Consider the following 17,048-nt stretch of genomic DNA (forward strand, 5'->3'; position numbering starts at 1 on the left):
GCTGAAGCAGCTAATTAAACGCCCGCCGGATTGCTGTCCCTCTTCCGCCAACACATGTCGTTACCAGAGAGCAATCAAGTGCTTCTATAACGATCCCCCGATTATGCCCTGCACCAAAGGCGTATCCGACCGCCCTTCCATTTGGGAACCCCCTCGAAAGTGGCTCTACCTTCACTTTGGGATGAATCCGCCAATAGTGCAGACTCATTTTACGTTTGGGAGAATTGCCATTGTTGACAAAACTATGAGGCTCCAAATGAGAGTTGTATGAAATTAGATATTTTACATATTTGATGGGGCTGTTGAGAGTTTTTACTTTCCGAAATAATAATCGGCAATTAGCGAGCTTGAAGCGTTAATCACGAAGTCTAATGAAACAGATTTTTAAACAGAAAAGTCTGGGTAACTCATCCAATTAAGTTCCTAAAGTTTTATCCCCAGTCTCATAAATATGTATCTTATAGATGCAAAATAAAAAGCTATATCAGGTCTATAACATCAAATTCTACTATCCACTACTTAGCTCAATAGATATCACAAATATAGACTCAGACACATTGGAAAGAGTACATCATCTTCGACCAATTTGTACAATCAATTCCGGGATTTTTGTTATTTACGGCAGCACAATTGGATCGGGGCTGCCGTGTGAAAGGTAGATAATAATACAACCCTACGGAAAATAATTGAATGAGCGTAATGCGCTTGGAGGGGCATCTAATCTTTCTCACAACCAAAACCAGCATCATAGAAGGAATCACGCCCAAAACACATGTAGATGTGTCCCGTCTCGGAAATCGAGCAAAGTGACAAATTAGAAATACGCGCGAGCCACCAAAACACCTACATATGTACATGAATTCGACGGTCACCTGGCGGTCAAGCGGCTATCGGTTATCAGGGATTGGCCCATTGATGTTCTTCACGGCAGCGTGGAGGACTCTTCTGATAGTGGGATTTGGGGAGTGGAGAGCAGGCTCGGATGAGATAAGCGCCGCTGTTAGATAATATTCGACTGAATAACCCATTTTCAAGTAGTCGGGAGGTCTCCTTGTGGCCCAAATAATCGAATAACATTGGGTAAAAGCCTTATCGTAACCCCACACACGGAGGGCCTTCTGGGTAAAATGCAGTCGAGTGCAGTTTGCGATAATACTGGGCTCCAGAGTGCAGTATGCATTTCGAGTATCCACTGGAGCCGATCGATCCGAGTAATTTCCTGATGATTTACCATCACCGCGTAAACACTTATCGTATCTTCTGTTGGAGTGTTTTTGGGTAAATACAGCTCTTTATTACGTCGTAATACAAATTCTACACAAAACAGTTACTCATCCATGCCCCGGTCATGACCAAGAGCTGATCTATTTCGTTTAATGGATTATATAATGAAGGATCGATGGCGCTATGTATTAGTCACAGCCTCTACTTCTTGCGCTCCGCCTCCTCCATGGCGCGCAGCATCTTGGCGTCGTGCTGAGCATGGTGCTCCCTAATGGCGCGCTGCAGCTCCTCATGGTGGCTCTGGCTCTCCGGCGGGTAAAGCTCCCGCTTCTTCTTGGTCACCCACTCTTCGAAGTACTCCGGCTGGTTGAAGATGTGGAACATCGCCACCGGAAACGCCATGTACATGCCCATCTTGGCCACCTCCAGCACCCAGGTACCCATTGCTTTTAGTTATGTCGCAGGATTCGCTCGAAAATGTAAATAAAAGATATTTTCCGGCAAACAATTTGGGTTTACAAATAATATCAACAATAATCATATGTTTACGAGAGCAGCAGTGTTGGAAATGACAGCACACCGTTCGAAAAAGTGTTAACCAACGCATTGCCTATTTTAAATGTTTTAAATCCGGAGACTGTTTAAAAAAAAAGACAAACTGCATTATATATAATTATATATTATTTTCTTGTAAAATTGAGACATGCATTTATAATGTTAAACCTTAATCTAGTTTTCCTCGAACGCGGCAATGTAAAAACGGGAGAACGGGTCTGCCGAAAATAATTATTTTTCACGGAAGCAATCTTTTTTTTATAACATTTTGATGAGAAGGGGATTTTTTAAAACCGTACAACGGTTTTAACGTTAGATTATGGTAACTTAGGAGCAAGATTTTCTCAATATTTAAAGCTAAAGGGCTGTCTCTCCAGGATACTCCTCGGGAGAAGTTATAAGAAGTTTTTTGGTTCGTGAGTGCTCCTCCTGAACGCCATTTTCCATGTTCTCCTTGTTGTCCTCGCCCACGGCGTCGGCAGGCAATGCTGACTTCAATGCAGACCTCTTCCGCCCATTGGAACTGGCAAATGGCGAAGCCATGGAGGTGGAGGGCTCATTGCCATCCAGGCAGTACAGAAGACTGGGACTCAGATCGGACTCATCAAGGTCATCGATGTCCTGCGTGGTGCTCGCCCCGCCGAAGTCATCTGACCGGCTGGCGAAGGACAAGTCCGCCGGACTGGCTGTCAGCACGCTGCGTGTAAGCAAATACTCCCTGGGAATTAACCAATTAGCACGAGTACTACGCTTCTTATTTTATAACTCACTTGAAATCACTAGATAAGGCATTGGAGGGCTTCGAATCCTCGTGGCTGTTGCTGTTGCTGCTCCGGCTCGTCGTTCTGTATCTGGAGTTGAGGAGGCCAAAACTGTGCTGCTGCCCCAAGATCTCCGCGTAGCCACCCAAGGAGGTAGCATCCTCACTGTGCAGGGACGGCGGTTCCCGCTGCTTGGTGGGTGTGCCACCGATGGAGTCGGGCTCCTCCTGCTCGGACAGGCTCAAGTTCAGCTGCTTGTCGCCATTGACGGCCAAGGCATTGAGCAGCATTACTGGTTTGCGGGAACGGGGCGTCATGATTGATTCCTGAAAGACGCAAAGTAAGAATAACTCAATCCGGAATAAAGATATATTTTTCGGACCTGCATCGCTTTGGGCATGCGCTGCGTAGATTTGGTAATCGGCGACATGGACCGCCGACCCAAGTGCAGAGCCGGTGTGCTGGTTATGAGATCCATGTTGCGGTACACACTGCTCTGGAGGATCTGCTGGTAGCCCATGCTCATAGGGGGCAGTTCATTGGAGCTGCCATTGTTCTCCGACAGGGTGTCGTCGTCTTCCTCGTCATTATCATGATCCTCCTCCACGTCACTGTCGTCCACATCCTCGAGTAAGGGAGCTTGGTGCTTGGTTTCAGCATCTCCGCTTGGCCGTCTCCGCAGGGTGGCCGAAACACTGCGCACCAGCCGCTTCGTCGTCTCCGGGGTGCTGAACGGGAACCGTAAGTTGCCCATGCTAACGCCCTTCATGAGCTTGCGCGTGATTGACCTTCCTAGGTGGTGGCTGCTTGCTGGAATGGAACTAGCCCCTTCCACAATGGGGGTCAAGGCTCCGTCGTCGTCGTCCTCCTCCTCCGTGGCGTGCACCTGTGGCAGTAGGCTCGAAAGATTAGGCTCCGACTTATAGCGCGACGACTGCTGCACCGGCGTGGAGGGATTCGAGTACTCCTCCACCGCCAATAGGCGGTGGTCGTCCCAGGCCACAGTCTTCTTTTCGATCAGTCTGGCAGCCGCCGACATAATCTTCAGGGGTGTGACACAGCAATCAGTGTCTATTTCGTCCAGTTCCTGGCCAGCTAAAATAGGTTCTCCCCCACCCTCTTTCGACTGCTGGCGGCTTACTGGAGCTGAGATGCTGCCGGTAGGAGCGCAGCTTGAGCTGCTGTCGGAGGAGGACAGGGAGGATTCGATTTTCAGCGAGGCGGATGATATGGACTTCGGAAGCTGATGCAGCGGGTTAGTGGCGAGGGTGACGCTGGTAATGGTGGACGAGATGGTGGCGGTGTGAGTGGGTGGAGTGGGACTCTGGAAGAGCACCCGAAGTTTCGGCTGCTTCACATGCGACATGTTGGGCGTCTTTAAATGAATGATGAGAAACATGCGGTTAGTCAACAAACACAGAATCTGGATAAAAGTCAAAATACAAACCTCAGCACCTCCGGCCATATGGAAGCTGGGCGGCACCCTCTTCGGAGTACGGGACATGAGACTCTTGTGAAAAATGTGCTTCTTGATGGAGTCGCCCAGGGATTTGGCGCTACGTGTGGCCTCGTTGTTCTTCAGCCTATTCATCACCACCAACTGCAAGGGCGTGCCTGCAAAAAAAAAAGGGAATATTTAAAAAATATATTCTTTCCCTCTCTTAGTTCCAATGATTACCCTGCCCGTTTTGCTTATTGAACTGCTTGATCAGCCGACGCTTTTTCGAAGACTCCGGCATGCTCTGTATGTGAGCATAGAGCTGAGCCAACTCAGTGTCCGTGTTGTTCGTGTTTGTGGCTGCTGCGGTAGCCGCGCGGTCTACGAAAGTGTACACCGTGTTGACCGTCGAGACGTCCGAGATGGACTCGTCGAGCGTTTGTTCCGGCGACATGGTTTTCTTGCGTTTGCGTTCGAGAAAGTACGCCCGAATGTCGGTAGCCAGCTTCCCCGGAACCTCGAAGATGTCCATCCCACGCACAATCATATAGCAAACAATGCTGGCCATCTTCTTGGCCTGGTAGTGCAGAACCTCCGGCGGCAGCTGTCGCGGACATATGAGATGCGGCGTAAACAAGGTAGCCAGGTTCTCGGCGCTCATCTTGTTGCTCTTCTCGTGCTGAGCCACGGCGTGCAGCATTTCAATGATGTGCTGCAACAGCTCCCGATGCTCTTCGGGCAATAAAAGCAGCAGCAACTGGACTGAGCTCAGCAGATGCTGCTGCCGCTCCGCCGGAGCTGCCACCTGCCCGCTCAGTGCTTGGCAGAGAGGAGCAATCTGAAGGTGGGCTGGGTAGTGGGCATCTGTGAGCAATGGTTCTGGCAATTCCGAAAGAAAGCTTTTGAAGACAGTAGCGCAATCATGGGCAGAGAACCCTGCCAGCTCCAGATCCAAGGGCTTATCGTGCTGGATATGCAGCCGCAGCTCATTCTGCCGGGAAACCGCTCCAGTTTTGCGAAACAGACCCTCCTGGGTGAGATCTGAAAACGATGGGACTTGCAGAAGAGTTCTATTAAATGCTATGATCCTATGCTTACTCTTCTCCAGCATGAGAAACTCCTTCAGCTCCTGCAGGTGCATAAGAAAGCCGGGATCAATCTGCTGCTGAAGTGTTTCGGTTGGGCTGTTGCCCACGGACTTGCTACCCGATCCCGAGGCTGCTGTGCAAACGGTAGCAGCTCCTCCGTGTCCCAGACGGTGTTTCTTGGACAGGCGATTCCACTTCTTGAGTTTTCCCTTTTCCTCGTAAACGATCTCGTGACAGGGCAAGTCAAATCTGCAAAAGTGGAATGGTCAATATGGGATCCGGCACTCCACACAACATTGTCCCTACTCATCCGTATTTAGTTCCAGTTCAAAGGACAGGTGCATGCGCACCAGTGACTTGTACTTCTCGTAGTTGCAGCGGCGCATGCGTGCCGCCAATTCCCGATCTCGGAACTCATTGATGTTGACGTGATCGGTGCCTCGGTCCATACTTAACGATTACTTCCTGTATACAGGCACACACAAACAACAAAAACAACTACTGATCGAGGCGACAGCAAAAACAAAAAGTACGCAGCGAGGATAATGACAACTTCGATAGTTAAAACATGAAATTGAATATGTAAAGGCCTACAATCACTGATCTTTGTCGCCCTGTAACATTTCTGCGACTTTCAAATTAATTACACTTATTTTAACTGCTAAAAATTAAACGAGACGCCACCAAAAGCAGTGTGACCGCGGTCGCAGCCCAGATATAACCCATTTTTCGATCGTTCAGCTGAAGATCTGGTAGCCCGGGTTAATAAAAGTTCTATTATTGGTTTATTGTGTTTGATACGAGTTTTCTTTTAAAATAAGTGACAGAAAACAATTTTTCATGCTCGAAACCGTTTTCCTGCTTTTTCTTTCCAGAATTTTCATGACGGAGGTGCCAGACTGTTAAAGATCCAAATAATCAGTATCCCCCTCTGTATTTCATGTTCATCGCACCCCCTTTAATTAAAATATTAGGAATTTTACGCATAAATATATCCAGAAATTTTTTAATTTGCTTTATTTATTTAAAATTGCCGCGCATGCCGGAATGCTGAAAATATTTCCATGACGAAAATTCCAAGTGTTGGAAAACGCATTGACAGTTTAAGTGATGAACAACGTCCAACCCTCGTTTGATTTGTAATTTTAATTTTCGAATTCGTTTTCTGCTTTCAAAAAAGATGAAGACTACGCCAAAAAAGAAGGAAATGTCCCTTCGCCTGCGGGAGCAACGTCGGGAGGAACCAAAGCCGGAGCCCAGCCAACAGCCGCTGGACGACGACGCGGAGTCCGATTTGCCCATCCGGGGACGCCCCTCCAAGAAGCTTCTACTCCAACAGCAGCAGCAACGCCAGTACCAGGTCAAGGCACAGACCGATACTAAGTCTGTGGAGGTCGGCGCCAGTGGTTCGTCGTCCCCAACAGCCGGAGGAGGGCGCATCAAGGCCCGTAGATCGCTCTACAAGAAGGGGGTCGGCAGCGGAAGCAGTGTGTCCCAAAAGGCTCCTGGCGAGTCGTACGTTATGCGACTGTTTGAACGCAGCTTGGACCTTTCAAAATATCAGGATGGCACTCCTTTGTATCCCATCTGCCGTGCCTGGATGGCCAACCAGCCCAGGAACCCTTCAGTGGCATCGTTTCATACGGATGCCTCCGATTCGTCGGTCAAGCGCGAGGACAACGGTGAGGAGATCCTTGCCAAGTTGCGCAGCGGTGACATAAAGGTGCTCACATCGCTGCCACAGCCTCGCTCCACGGACCTGCCCGTAATACCGCCACGCCTAGAGTTTGCCAAGGAGGAGAAACAGCGGGAAAAGGCTCTGGAAGGCGCTAGTCGCTCCGATCTGTTGGCCTCCAACGTGGCACGCTGGAAGAAGGTGCGTGGGCACTGGCTAAAGCACACGCAGAAGTACGAAAAGGAGCGCTTTGAAGTTATAGACCAGATAATGGATGTAATCTGCAAGACCTGAGAGGATGCTGCGAGAAATTGGGGAGGAAGAAACGTGGGCATGCTACAAATTTGATTGAAATAAAGTTCTTAAGATATAACCCTGTGTTGATAGCTTGGGATAAGTGGCGAACACGGTTTGTTGTCATTGACTTGAATAGATTTTTATTTGTATGCGTAGAAGATGCGTTTCCATTGAGGATAAATTATTTCTAGTTAGAGCTTTGAGTGTTGTTTGGATTCAAATGCTGCTGGATTGTTCTGGTTCCGATTTGGTGTTGTTTGCGCCTGTCCGTGTTGGTGTTGGTATACACATGAGCAAACACAGATGCAGCCTACTCGACCTTGAGTAGCTCCACATCGAAGGTGAGGGTGGAGTTGGGCGGGATGACGCCCGGGTGGCCACGGCTGCCATAGGCGTAGTCCGGCGAGCAGATCAACTTAGCACGCTGGCCAACGCTCAGTTGGGCGACACCCTCGTCCCAGCCGCGGATGACCTCGCCCTTGCCGATGGTGAACTTGAAGGGCTTGTTGCGGTCGCGCGACGAATCGAACTGCAATCGGGATGTCAAATTATTTATCAACGAAAAGGATTTCAAGCATAAAGGTGGGAACATACCTTGGTGCCGTCGTCCAAGGTGCCGGTGTAGTGGACAGTGACCTTCTGGCCATTCTTGGGGAAGGTGCTGCCTGCGGGGGGACAGAAAACTTTGCATTAGCATCAAATATTTAAATGTGGGAGCGCATGGTGGAGCAAATGAACTTTTTTATTGGGTGCACTGAAAAAAAGCTGCCCCAGGCACACATACACACACGCCGGGCTCCTCATACATATACATGCGTATGAATACATGGGATTTGAGCGGGACGGCTATAGGGATAGGGGTAATTTTCCGACTCATGCACCGCAAGCGACGCTATAGGTCATGCACTTTATTTAACTCAATAAGCAGCTAGTTTCGATAATATCTGTGAAAATCTGACTTTATTCAGTACTTACCATCACCGGGAGCAATTGGAACAACTTGTACGCCCATTTCGATTAGTTTTTTATTAGAGCAAAATGCCGAGCGGACAGCAAGCACGTTGATTTTCAGAGCGAAGTGTGGCCAGGCGGTACTTCAGTCCTATCGAAAACTTTTCGCTGACAGCTAGTGATGGAACTTTTAACAGCTACAGTAGACACCTGGTACGATAAACATCGTTTAACGTATGTATATATATGGTTTATTATTTATTACAGGCAATATATTAAAGAATTTTCTTCTATTTTTAACGACCTACTTTAATTCCGTTTTCGAACAAAACTGGCAGACCATTTAAAGTGAAACCACCTTCTCCTATTTCCATCTTAACCGTGTGGACTTCAACCGCCGGGAAGCGCTCCCCATGCTGGTTGATCAGGAATCTGTAATCTACGGTAAACATTGCGCTAATCAAACACTTCCTAGAGAGTGTGCTCAGGGTGCCGAGCCATTCCTGGTAAAATTTATACTTGGACAAAAACTGCTTCCTACTGGGGTGGTCCAGCCAGAAGAACTCGCTGAGGGTATCCAAGGCTATTAGCTCCACAGTTGAGTCGGACGCCACCATGTATGTCACCTTTCGCAGACTATTGCTTACGTCGTCGGTGGAAAAGCAGGCTAAGATCCTTACCCGGCTCACACACCTCTTTGCAATCTCTGTAAACTTCGCTTCTGCTGATGGGTCCTCTGCCGCCTTGGAGTGTGATCTGAGTTCGTCCAAGACAGCCTTGCCAAGCGACTCCTTGGTGATCTTGTGGCTAAGGTTGATGAGAATTATCGACATCTGCCGGCCACCGTACTCATATGGTACCAAGCAGTGAGCCATTAGTTGTTGCAGGACTAGGCTCTTCCCGCTGTTTGGAGGTCCGGAAATCTCAGTCATGGATTGGTCATCCACTCCACAAGGACCATAAACCGAGGAGTGCAGCTGTCCAGAAACCATGTCACAAAGTCAACTGATCCTGGCGGACTGCTCCGAAGCAATTGGACTCGGTATTTCTTATGTCCTGACTTTTGGTCACACTACCCCTCATGGGTAAACATTTACAAGAAAGTTTTGTATGAAGTTCACGCATTTGAGGGTTTTTGGGCAGGTACTTATTATTTTTTATCCAATTGGCCAAAAAGGATGTCCAGATAGGACTGCTAAAGGTCAAGGACAGCCGGCTGCGCGCAATCAGAATGCAGGACGCTCCTCTGCCGGATTCCGGCAGCGAGGGAGATTACCGTGGCGGGGAAACCGAAAAGGTGGATGTCTCTGGACGGGAAGCGGAAGCCCATGAAGTTAACTGCACTATTTGCGGAGCTAAGAAAGCATCGGCACTTCTGGACCTGCGTTCCAACCAGGCTATGCACCGTCGCCTGAGCCGCGAATGGAAGATGCAAGTAAGAGACTCTGTGGAAACTTTAACCAATCACTAAATGCGACCTTTTCTTGCCCAGGCCGATGTTATTCGCTCAACACTGAAAGCCATTTGCGTGGAGTGTGTATGCAAGGTAAACATGCACTCGGAGGTCACTCGCTCCCTCGTGCAACGGATGCAGCGTTTGCAGCGTTCGAACACAGTGACCACCACCACAGTGACTCCCACCCAGCTTAGTCCGCCTATCGCCGATGCCGAGGTCTCGACCACATTGATAGACGGCCAGGAGGATGGGGATCGGCGAAACAGGCACAGCTGCCGCAGCTCAATGTCGTCACACAATTGCTTGGAGCCCTATTCCGCTCAACCACCCGAATCCCCCTCGGCAACAGAGTCCGGCGGCAGGCACGCCGGCGCCCAGTCGGGATGGAGGTGGCGCACGCGGCTAGAGTGCCAGCAATGCGGACGAGCCTATTTCCGACGGGACTACTTTGTCCAGCACACGCGAAGATGCAGGCGCAGCAGAGACCCGACTCGTTCACCGTGGCCCAAATGCCGGGTACTCAATGAGGCGAGCATTGATGGCGAGGAGCACAGTCCCAGCCGCACTTTTCACTGCCGATTCTGTGATGAGGATTTTCCCAGCAAGAGCATCGCGCGACAGCACGAGCGTTCGAAGCACCAGACGAGGTATTCCTGCGACTTGTGCGATGCCAAGTGCGACACTAAGTACGAATACGACATGCACCACACCATTTGCAGTGCCAAGCAGGAGGTAAGTCCCCAAAGATAGGTTCTAGATCATTTGTTTCAAACGCGACTTTGAAGGCTCTGCAGAAAGAAGATGCCTCCGAACCCACGTCGAGGGAGCAAAAAGTGCGAGCCACTCGCTCCCGCTCCCGGGCCTGTTCCAAAGCCCGAGAAGAAATCGAAACAGAGGATAAGATGGAGGAGGACGACAGCGACGAGGAGGACGATCAGGAGGCGGCCATGTACACGCGGCGGATGAACTTTACAGGCGACTGGGTAGTGAACCACAGTCGTAGCAACAGCAACAGTGCCCTCAATGTATCCGCCCTCTATGACGACTACGAACCGGGAGATTCGCACATAACAACTGACAAGGAGTACGGTGTGTACTCCTGAACATTGAATTCGTTTTGTTCCTAGTTTGAATTTCCGTATTCCTCAGACCTCTACCAGCTGGACCTGCTGAAGGCTCAGGTTCGTCTGAAGGCCTTTTCCTGCTTTGCACCGACCTGCTGTTACCAGACGAACAACTTGGTGGCCCTGATGAAGCACGACTACATGAAGCACTGGAAAATGAGCTGGTTCTACTGCAACAAATGTGGCGACGTCTTCACGAGCAAGTGGGTGACATGGTATTATGTTAACAATTCCAAAAATGTATTTCCCATTCATTGTGACAGAGTCTTCCTGGACTACCACATGTACCGGCAGAACCGCGGCCTATTCATCTGCCACAAATGCCGCGACGAGTTCGAGTTCCAGCACCAACTGGACCGCCACCTGCTGCTCCACAGCAAGGGCATTAACTACCACTGCAACTTCTGCCGCTTGGAGTTTTTAAGCGAGGCAAAGCTGCTGGCCCACTGCAAGCGCAGCGGGCACAGTCCGAACGATGAGCCCTTGATCCGGATCGACCGCTCGCTCTCCATTAGCAACAGACCACCTCCAGAAGCTGTCCGGAACATGCGCCGGGAGTACCAGGAGCGGGAGTTCTTTATACCGCGGGTTGTGGTGCCCTCCCTGCGCCCGATGCCCTTGCCCAATCACAAGCCATTCCGCTTCTCGATCGGAATCGTGGAGTTTGACGAGGGAAACCCGCCCAACTGCGTGGGCTGCCATTGAAACTCATCCAGGTGTCTGCTCCCAGTCAGAGTGTCTGCTCGCAATATTAGTCAGTAATTTGTGTCTAGGTAGAGTCTATTGTCCTTAGATCAAGTCTGATGTTCACGTTCTATGTGTTCCATGTTTATTTCCGCCACCGATCGCGTATTTTAAATAAATTAAATGAAAAGGCGCATTCTTTTTGTTTTGATTCTTCAGTCAGTTTATTTTGCGTTCTTTCGGGTGTATAAGGATAATTTAGATTGCGTTACAACTTGTAGGTTACTTACTAGGGTCTAGGTCTATAACTTGCGAACGTGCGAAGTCGGGTGTGGACTGTGATCCTATGTACAGAGTTTCTCGTATATAACAACTTAGTGTATATAAGTAATTGTTTATATTTAAAGAGCCTATTGCATTGCCCCCAGCGCATGGTTTTTGTTTTTTGTTTTGCTTAGAAGTAGTCGTAGTCTAGGGATCGAACTTAAGCTACTCTTAGAACTAATCAATTTGCTTGCAACTTATATAAGGATAGTTAGGGTTAGGGATGTGACATTTCCTTAGTAATTTGTAATTTAATGTGTTGTGCTCTTGCTTGTGGTACGTTTGAGTCGGTGTCAGTCTTATAAATTTAACCCAGGACGATCTCTAACAGGATAACATGACAGGCTAACAAGTATATACGCTCGATCTGAATCTGAGGTAGTTGAGTTCATGTCGGAAAATCATAAACTTAAGGCCGCGTACATGCGCTAGCTATAAATAATTCTAGTGCTAATAATTTTTAAAACAAATCACTGGCATTTAACAAAGTTTTACAATGTACGTTGGTAATCATGCTAAGGAGCCTCTTCTGCTCTGCCCTGCCCTCTGGCTGCGCCGGCTTCATCCACCATTCCGAGTCCCTTCCGGATCAGTCTCATGTAAGATATGTTTGTCGGTGGACAGGGACCCGGATTGGCGTAGCGAAGCGGCCGCTCCGAGGGCCTACAACTAGCTGGTTTCCAAATTATGGCCTACGAGTGCCTAAGCCTAGCCTTATCCTAACGGTGTCCTATGTCCTACAAGTGTCCTATGTCCTAGCGTATTCTGGTTTTTATTTTAGGCACAAAGTGATGCTGACAACAATTTAATCTAGTTTCTGGGTGAGGGTTTCCGGATTCTGGATCTCCGAGGATCGCTGGTGCGGACGCGACTGGGATGAGGTTTTTTTCATTTAAAGCTTCACCAACCGCCGAGAGTAAGGACGAAAATATAAAAAAAAGAGTCTTAAACTGAGCCCTGCCTACTCCAGGGAGTCGAGGCTGTCGGCCGCATACTGCCAGGCCATGGTGAGCGTCAATCAGTCGGCCCGGGCCTGAGCCTCCTCGCCGCCGATGAGCTCACGCTTCAGCGCCAAGGGGGAGCCCGCCGGGTGGTAGTCCTCGTGCTCCTTGCCGTTGGTCGGGGCACTGCCGGCGTGCATGATCACACCCGCTCCCTCGGCTGGCTGCGGGGAGTAGGGTGATTCGGGACGCTCCTTCCGGGCCAGGGACAGATCCTCGACGTGCTCTTGCTCCTGGTCCTCTTCGTCGTCCGCGTCTTCGCGCTCGTCCTGGTCGCGCTCTCGCTTAATAAGGCGCTGCTCGTGCTCCAGGTCCATCGCCTCCTGGTAGTGGCGTTCAGGACTGGGAGAGCGCATGCCGTGATGGCCATTCGAGTGGTGGTCCGTTTCAGGCGGACTGCTGGACATGCGATTGGCGGCAGCGTGGGCGGCGGCAGCCAGAGCCATGGCGTGGAGGGCTTCCCGTCCGGCCATTTCGCCGCCGCGGTTCTCCAGAGCCTGCTGCAGGAAGGCATGGTCGAGGAGAGCTGCCGCGGAGTGGGGAATGGTGGGTGGCATGCCGTGATGGGCAGGCACATGCTCTCTTTCGGGCTTTAACTTGCGCTCCAGGTGCTCCGGCTGGTGGTGACCATGTCCGTGGCCGTGAGAGTGGCCACCATAGTTGTGGGCAGCAGCGGCGGCGGCTGCGGCCGAGTACGGCGAGTAGGGGGTTCCCGGGGAGGATTCGGCGCCCGGGGGACTGCGCTTAGGTGTCCGGTGTGTGCCCCTGCCTGTGGTGATGTTTAGCTTGCGGACCTTGTCGTACAGAGTCCGACTGGGGAGGCCGTACTTCCGGCTGGCCTGCAGGGCACTCATCCCCTCGCGCACCGCCTGGATGGCGCACATCATGTCAGCTCGGGTGTACTGTTTGTAGCGCTTCCATTCCGGCTTCTTGCCGCTTCCGGAATTGCCACTCTCCGCATCGAAGGAGCAGTCGGTGTGCGGGGACAGCGGCTCCTTGTCGCCACCGTAGTCCGATCCGTTAAAGCTATGCTCTCCGCCACCCATTCCTCCGGCGTGATGGGGATTCTGCTGCTGGGGATGTGTCGGAGTCTTTTCGCCCTTTATGATCTGCAGGGGGCTGGACTGGGAGGAGTCTGCTGGGTTGGCCTGGGCTAGGACGTTGCGCAGAATGGGCGTGTCCCGATTGCCACTGAGCAGCATGCTGGAGATGGCCGAGAGCTTCTTGCGCTTGAGAGGATTCATGTCGGCGGCGGAGTCGTAGACGGAGTTCAGCATGGCAGCGGCGGCGGCAGAGGGCGACAATGGCCACTGGCCACCACCGGACTCTCCTGCCCCCGAGTGGGATACAGAGTGTGTAGGAGCATGTGTGGGGGTCAGCGGTGCCTCAGAGGAGGGCATCTGTCCGGCCGGCAGCTGGCCGGCGGGGTAGTGGCTGAACCCTGGCTGATAGGACGGGAACGGTGGTGGTGGTGGCGAGCAGCTGCTCGAGATGGCGGCACTGGGTGAGATGTGGGTGGATGTGGAGATCACGGACGAGGAGTGCTGCTGCTGCGAGGCTGAGCCATTCAAGGGCTTGCCCCCCACCGCACCCGAGCTGGATGTGGGCGTGGCGCTGGTCTGGTGGTTGAACTTCATCAGGTTGTCGTACAAGCCCTTGACCTGCAGCTCCTTGGCGGTGCGCAGGATCTCCGGCTCCTGGCTCTTGGTGACGGTCGTCTCGCCAGTGTACATGTACTGGAGCAGGGCGGCGATCTCGAAGCCCTTCACCCCTGGCAGAATAATGCTGCAGTGATCCTGCGGGACATCCCGGAGGATGTGCTGGAAATACGGCGAATTGGCAGCCAGGACCACCCGATGGGCCTGGAACTGTTCGTCGTCCACCACCAGGGTGCAGTCCACATAGCTGCCCACCTCGTGCAGGGCGTGCAGGATCTGGACCAGGTTGGTCTGGTGGTTGTTCCATCGAAGGCAGTAGGTCTGGCCCACCTCGGCCGGACCGCCGCCGCTGCTGGCTACAGGCGCCGTGGGGCCGCCCATTTCGTCGTGACCGTCCTCCCGGTCCTGCTTCAAGCTCTCCCGGTGGCGATGGTGCGGGTTCCTGGAATAGAACTGGCTGGCCGGCTGGTGCTCGGTCGGCTCCTCGTCCGGAGCGGGATCGCTGCTGCTGTTGCTGTTGCTGTGGCGGTAGGCACCGTTCAGGCTGGTGAACGCGGCGCTGAGCAGCGTCGGCGAGTAGGAGGAGAGGTGCTTCCTGACCTTGAGCGCCAGTTTAAGGCCTACGGATCACCTGGTTGCCTGTTGAGCAAAGTGAGAGAGGGGAAAATGGCAATTAGTATGGCTTGATTTTTGGCACGATTGTCAGTAAGTAGGTATTCAAATTTCGCATGGGTTGCTAAAATCAACATGGAAAAATATACAGCTCCCTAAAAAATGGAAGCCAGGAAGTCAGGTGTACTCTCGCACACACACAGGTACAGGCTCACACCCACGCACACACAGGTGTGCCAAAAACGGGGAGGGTCGCCAAGCCACCATTGCAAAAGTTCTTCCATTTCCATTTCCACTTCCCGTTCCATTCCCACTCCTCCGGTTTCTCGTTTTTGGCGGAAAATCTTGCTTGTAAAATTTATGCCCTTCGCCGCCGCCACCAGGCCACCACCCCCTCCAGGTTTTATGCGCCATAAAAAAGTGAAAGTCCTGACGACGAGAGGAGAGTGTGGGGGCGGAGAGGTGGGCGGTACGGGGGTGGCGTACGAAAAATGAGGGAAAAAAATATGCAAACATCCCCTGAAAGATGTGTGTGCGCTTATTTTTCCGGCTGCTTTTCGCGCGTTTTGCCTCACGCATACATACTCGGGTTCTCGTCCTTTTTTCTTGGCTTTTTCTGGCCTGGAATCGGGAAATGGAAATGGGAAGCAGGGAAAACGAAACTGAAAAACTTGCAATATTTTTCATTCATTCCTGCCACTGCCACTGCCGAGAGGAGGGGGATGGGATGGGATGGGATGGAAAGGGAACTGGCCATATGCCCTTGCCCTTGGCATGACTTCGGTCGAATTTCGGCCACTCAAGTGGGCGCCATATGCTGGGATCATGTACAACCCGCTACATGCTACCAGCGTCATGTGTTGGACATGCTCTGGCAGAAGATTTTCCAACCAAGACGCTGCCAGCCAGGATGCAGCCATGTGGTTGCCAGTTGCCAACAGGTAGGAGGCCCCAATAGGCCAATCTGCAATAATGGCAATCGAACTGCCGAGACAACGGGGAAATGTCAAAGGGGCGATGCCCCGTAAAAAACAGGGATATCTATGGGAATGAAGGAAGGACGAAAAGAAAAGCAGACAAAGGACAAAGGAGCCAAACAAACGATCGCATGATTGTCTGTCGTCCCTTTTTGGAGTGCGGAAAATGCGCAAGAGATCATCAATTGTTGTTGTCTGGGCCATTGTCTGGCCCGCCAGGATAATGGGCAACCTGCGGCGGCAGCGTCAGCGGCAGCGGCGGTCCCTACCCCCGCCCCGCTCCTGTTTTTGCGCAACAGGATCGGAGTCGATCGTGGCAGCGGCAGCAGGTAAGCGGAGAATGCCTCGCATGCCGAATAAGACCATTATCTCCGGCTATAATTCCTCGCAAATCAACGCCTCCTATTCGATTGCGATCCGCGTAGCGCTCCATGTTGCGCATACGCCATGGTGATCGGTGATCGGCGAGTGGCCAAAAGCTCGCCGAAAGCTCGGGTCCACCATTTTGTAAATCGCTTAATTAAAATTATCACAACAGAAATGGAAAAAATACTTGGCTGGCAAACGTCATTGAAACGAATGCACTTGGGAACCGGTTTAGGGTCTTGGGTTTTCGCTTTTAGGGCTGGCTTTGGGCTTAGGGCTTAGGGCTTTGGGTTTCCAGTTTCTGTTTTTTGGACACGTACCAGGTTGTTAATTGCGAAATTTTTGAGTTAAAAAAAACTGCAGCTACTAATTGTTTTTGGGAAATTAAATTAAAATCTTACCACGAAATATTGAAAATGCCGCAGGTGGGGCCCGAAATGGTGGGTGCTACTGAGTGGCCAAAAAAATTACTTTTTGGACACCAGCCTTGGGAGCTCGCTGTTGCTTTTAATTTTATGAAATTTTGTCGAGTTTCTTGAGTTGGATTATTTATTCACTTATTCTGAATAGTTATTCAGAAGTGAGTTTGTTTGTAGTTTTTGGGCTTAATTGTTTTCGTTCCACTGGCACTCAGGCACTTGCACAAACACAACCGAACACACGAGACTGCGAAGCTGGAGTTGCCAAAAATATAGAGATATTTCCAAGAATCGGCGACACGTTTGCGTTTCTCAAAATCTGATTTCTCAAAATCGCACGAAATGTGAAGCGTGCACGATGTTGCAGATTCGAGCGCTGGAAGTTGAATAAAACTCAGAGACCCTCACATGCAGTAAGTCGCTGAAGACCAAATTTTT

At 51.0% G+C, this 17,048-nt stretch overlaps 7 protein-coding genes across 8 annotated transcripts; 2 read left to right on the plus strand and 5 right to left on the minus strand.

Moving 5' to 3' along the window:
- Nucleotides 1–1,269: 1,269 nt before the first annotated feature.
- LOC6494451 (protein PET100 homolog, mitochondrial) lies at nt 1,270–1,797 on the minus strand. The gene has a single exon (XM_001960263.4). It carries the CDS (start codon nt 1,666–1,668, stop codon nt 1,426–1,428), a length of 243 nt encoding a protein of 80 aa, XP_001960299.1. The 5' UTR covers nt 1,669–1,797; the 3' UTR covers nt 1,270–1,425.
- Nucleotides 1,798–1,887: 90 nt separating this feature from the next.
- Nucleotides 1,888–5,593, minus strand: LOC6494450. Its single transcript, XM_001960264.4, has 7 exons — nt 5,373–5,593; nt 5,077–5,315; nt 4,219–5,019; nt 3,988–4,154; nt 2,923–3,915; nt 2,550–2,866; nt 1,888–2,497 (listed from the first exon to the last, which is right to left on the minus strand). Exons 1-7 carry the CDS (start codon nt 5,513–5,515, stop codon nt 2,137–2,139), a joined length of 3,021 nt encoding a protein of 1,006 aa, XP_001960300.1. The 5' UTR covers nt 5,516–5,593; the 3' UTR covers nt 1,888–2,136.
- A 263-nt stretch (nt 5,594–5,856) lies between these two features.
- Nucleotides 5,857–7,114, plus strand: LOC6496133 (protein lin-37 homolog). The gene has a single exon (XM_001960265.4). The coding sequence runs from the start codon at nt 6,247–6,249 to the stop codon at nt 7,033–7,035; it is 789 nt and encodes a 262-aa protein (XP_001960301.1). The 5' UTR covers nt 5,857–6,246; the 3' UTR covers nt 7,036–7,114.
- Nucleotides 7,115–7,155: 41 nt separating this feature from the next.
- On the minus strand, nt 7,156–8,156 carry LOC6494449 (peptidyl-prolyl cis-trans isomerase Fkbp12). Its single transcript, XM_001960266.4, has 3 exons — nt 8,014–8,156; nt 7,633–7,703; nt 7,156–7,567 (listed from the first exon to the last, which is right to left on the minus strand). The coding sequence occupies exons 1-3, from the start codon at nt 8,048–8,050 to the stop codon at nt 7,349–7,351; spliced, it is 327 nt and encodes a 108-aa protein (XP_001960302.1). The 5' UTR covers nt 8,051–8,156; the 3' UTR covers nt 7,156–7,348.
- Nucleotides 8,107–9,044, minus strand: LOC6494448 (DNA repair protein XRCC2). Of its 2 annotated transcripts, none has more exons than XM_032451273.2 (2): nt 8,298–8,996; nt 8,107–8,199 (listed from the first exon to the last, which is right to left on the minus strand). In XM_032451273.2, the coding sequence occupies exons 1-2, from the start codon at nt 8,979–8,981 to the stop codon at nt 8,107–8,109; spliced, it is 777 nt and encodes a 258-aa protein (XP_032307164.1). In that variant the 5' UTR covers nt 8,982–8,996. The 2 variants fall into 2 exon arrangements, with proteins under 2 accessions (XP_032307164.1, XP_044571492.1); XM_044715557.1 differs by lacking the exon at nt 8,107–8,199 and having other exon boundaries at nt 8,289–8,428; nt 8,509–9,044.
- A 37-nt stretch (nt 9,045–9,081) lies between these two features.
- LOC6496134 (zinc finger protein 425) lies at nt 9,082–11,458 on the plus strand. The gene is made up of 6 exons (XM_014908152.3): nt 9,082–9,097; nt 9,167–9,424; nt 9,482–10,177; nt 10,231–10,534; nt 10,595–10,772; nt 10,833–11,458. The coding sequence occupies exons 2-6, from the start codon at nt 9,221–9,223 to the stop codon at nt 11,272–11,274; spliced, it is 1,824 nt and encodes a 607-aa protein (XP_014763638.2). The 5' UTR covers nt 9,082–9,097; nt 9,167–9,220; the 3' UTR covers nt 11,275–11,458.
- Nucleotides 11,459–12,169: 711 nt separating this feature from the next.
- On the minus strand, nt 12,170–17,048 carry LOC6494446 (broad-complex core protein). Its single transcript, XM_001960269.4, has 2 exons — nt 16,593–17,048; nt 12,170–14,875 (listed from the first exon to the last, which is right to left on the minus strand). Exon 2 carries the CDS (start codon nt 14,615–14,617, stop codon nt 12,596–12,598), a length of 2,022 nt encoding a protein of 673 aa, XP_001960305.3. The 5' UTR covers nt 14,618–14,875; nt 16,593–17,048; the 3' UTR covers nt 12,170–12,595.

This window comes from Drosophila ananassae, chromosome 3L (genome assembly GCF_017639315.1).
Source record: "Drosophila ananassae strain 14024-0371.13 chromosome 3L, ASM1763931v2, whole genome shotgun sequence".
Classification (NCBI taxonomy): Eukaryota; Metazoa; Arthropoda; class Insecta; order Diptera; family Drosophilidae; genus Drosophila; species Drosophila ananassae.

What these genes read in the sequence shown, in the direction of transcription:
- LOC6494451 (XM_001960263.4), bottom strand. Translation starts at nt 1,668, where the DNA reads ATGGGTACCTGGGTGCTGGAGGTGGCCAAGATGGGCATGTACATGGCG.
- LOC6494450 (XM_001960264.4), bottom strand. Translation starts at nt 5,515, where the DNA reads ATGGACCGAGGCACCGATCACGTCAACATCAATGAGTTCCGAGATCGG. An exon ending in GCATGCCCAAAGCGATGCAG is followed by an intron (nt 2,867 to 2,922) that starts GTCCGAAAAATA and finishes TGCGTCTTTCAG; the next exon opens with GAATCAATCATGACGCCCCG. An exon ending in GCCTTATCTAGTGATTTCAA is followed by an intron (nt 2,498 to 2,549) that starts GTGAGTTATAAA and finishes GTTAATTCCCAG; the next exon opens with GGAGTATTTGCTTACACGCA.
- LOC6496133 (XM_001960265.4), top strand. Translation starts at nt 6,247, where the DNA reads ATGAAGACTACGCCAAAAAAGAAGGAAATGTCCCTTCGCCTGCGGGAG.
- LOC6494449 (XM_001960266.4), bottom strand. Translation starts at nt 8,050, where the DNA reads ATGGGCGTACAAGTTGTTCCAATTGCTCCCGGTGATG. An exon ending in TCCAATTGCTCCCGGTGATG is followed by an intron (nt 7,704 to 8,013) that starts GTAAGTACTGAA and finishes GTCCCCCCGCAG; the next exon opens with GCAGCACCTTCCCCAAGAAT. An exon ending in CCTTGGACGACGGCACCAAG is followed by an intron (nt 7,568 to 7,632) that starts GTATGTTCCCAC and finishes TCCCGATTGCAG; the next exon opens with TTCGATTCGTCGCGCGACCG.
- LOC6494448 (XM_032451273.2), bottom strand. Translation starts at nt 8,981, where the DNA reads ATGGTTTCTGGACAGCTGCACTCCTCGGTTTATGGTCCTTGTGGAGTG. An exon ending in TGTTCGAAAACGGAATTAAA is followed by an intron (nt 8,200 to 8,297) that starts GTAGGTCGTTAA and finishes TTATCGTACCAG; the next exon opens with GTGTCTACTGTAGCTGTTAA.
- LOC6496134 (XM_014908152.3), top strand. Translation starts at nt 9,221, where the DNA reads ATGCAGGACGCTCCTCTGCCGGATTCCGGCAGCGAGGGAGATTACCGT. An exon ending in AACAACTGACAAGGAGTACG is followed by an intron (nt 10,535 to 10,594) that starts GTGTGTACTCCT and finishes CGTATTCCTCAG; the next exon opens with ACCTCTACCAGCTGGACCTG. An exon ending in GGCGACGTCTTCACGAGCAA is followed by an intron (nt 10,773 to 10,832) that starts GTGGGTGACATG and finishes TCATTGTGACAG; the next exon opens with AGTCTTCCTGGACTACCACA.
- LOC6494446 (XM_001960269.4), bottom strand. Translation starts at nt 14,617, where the DNA reads ATGGGCGGCCCCACGGCGCCTGTAGCCAGCAGCGGCGGCGGTCCGGCC.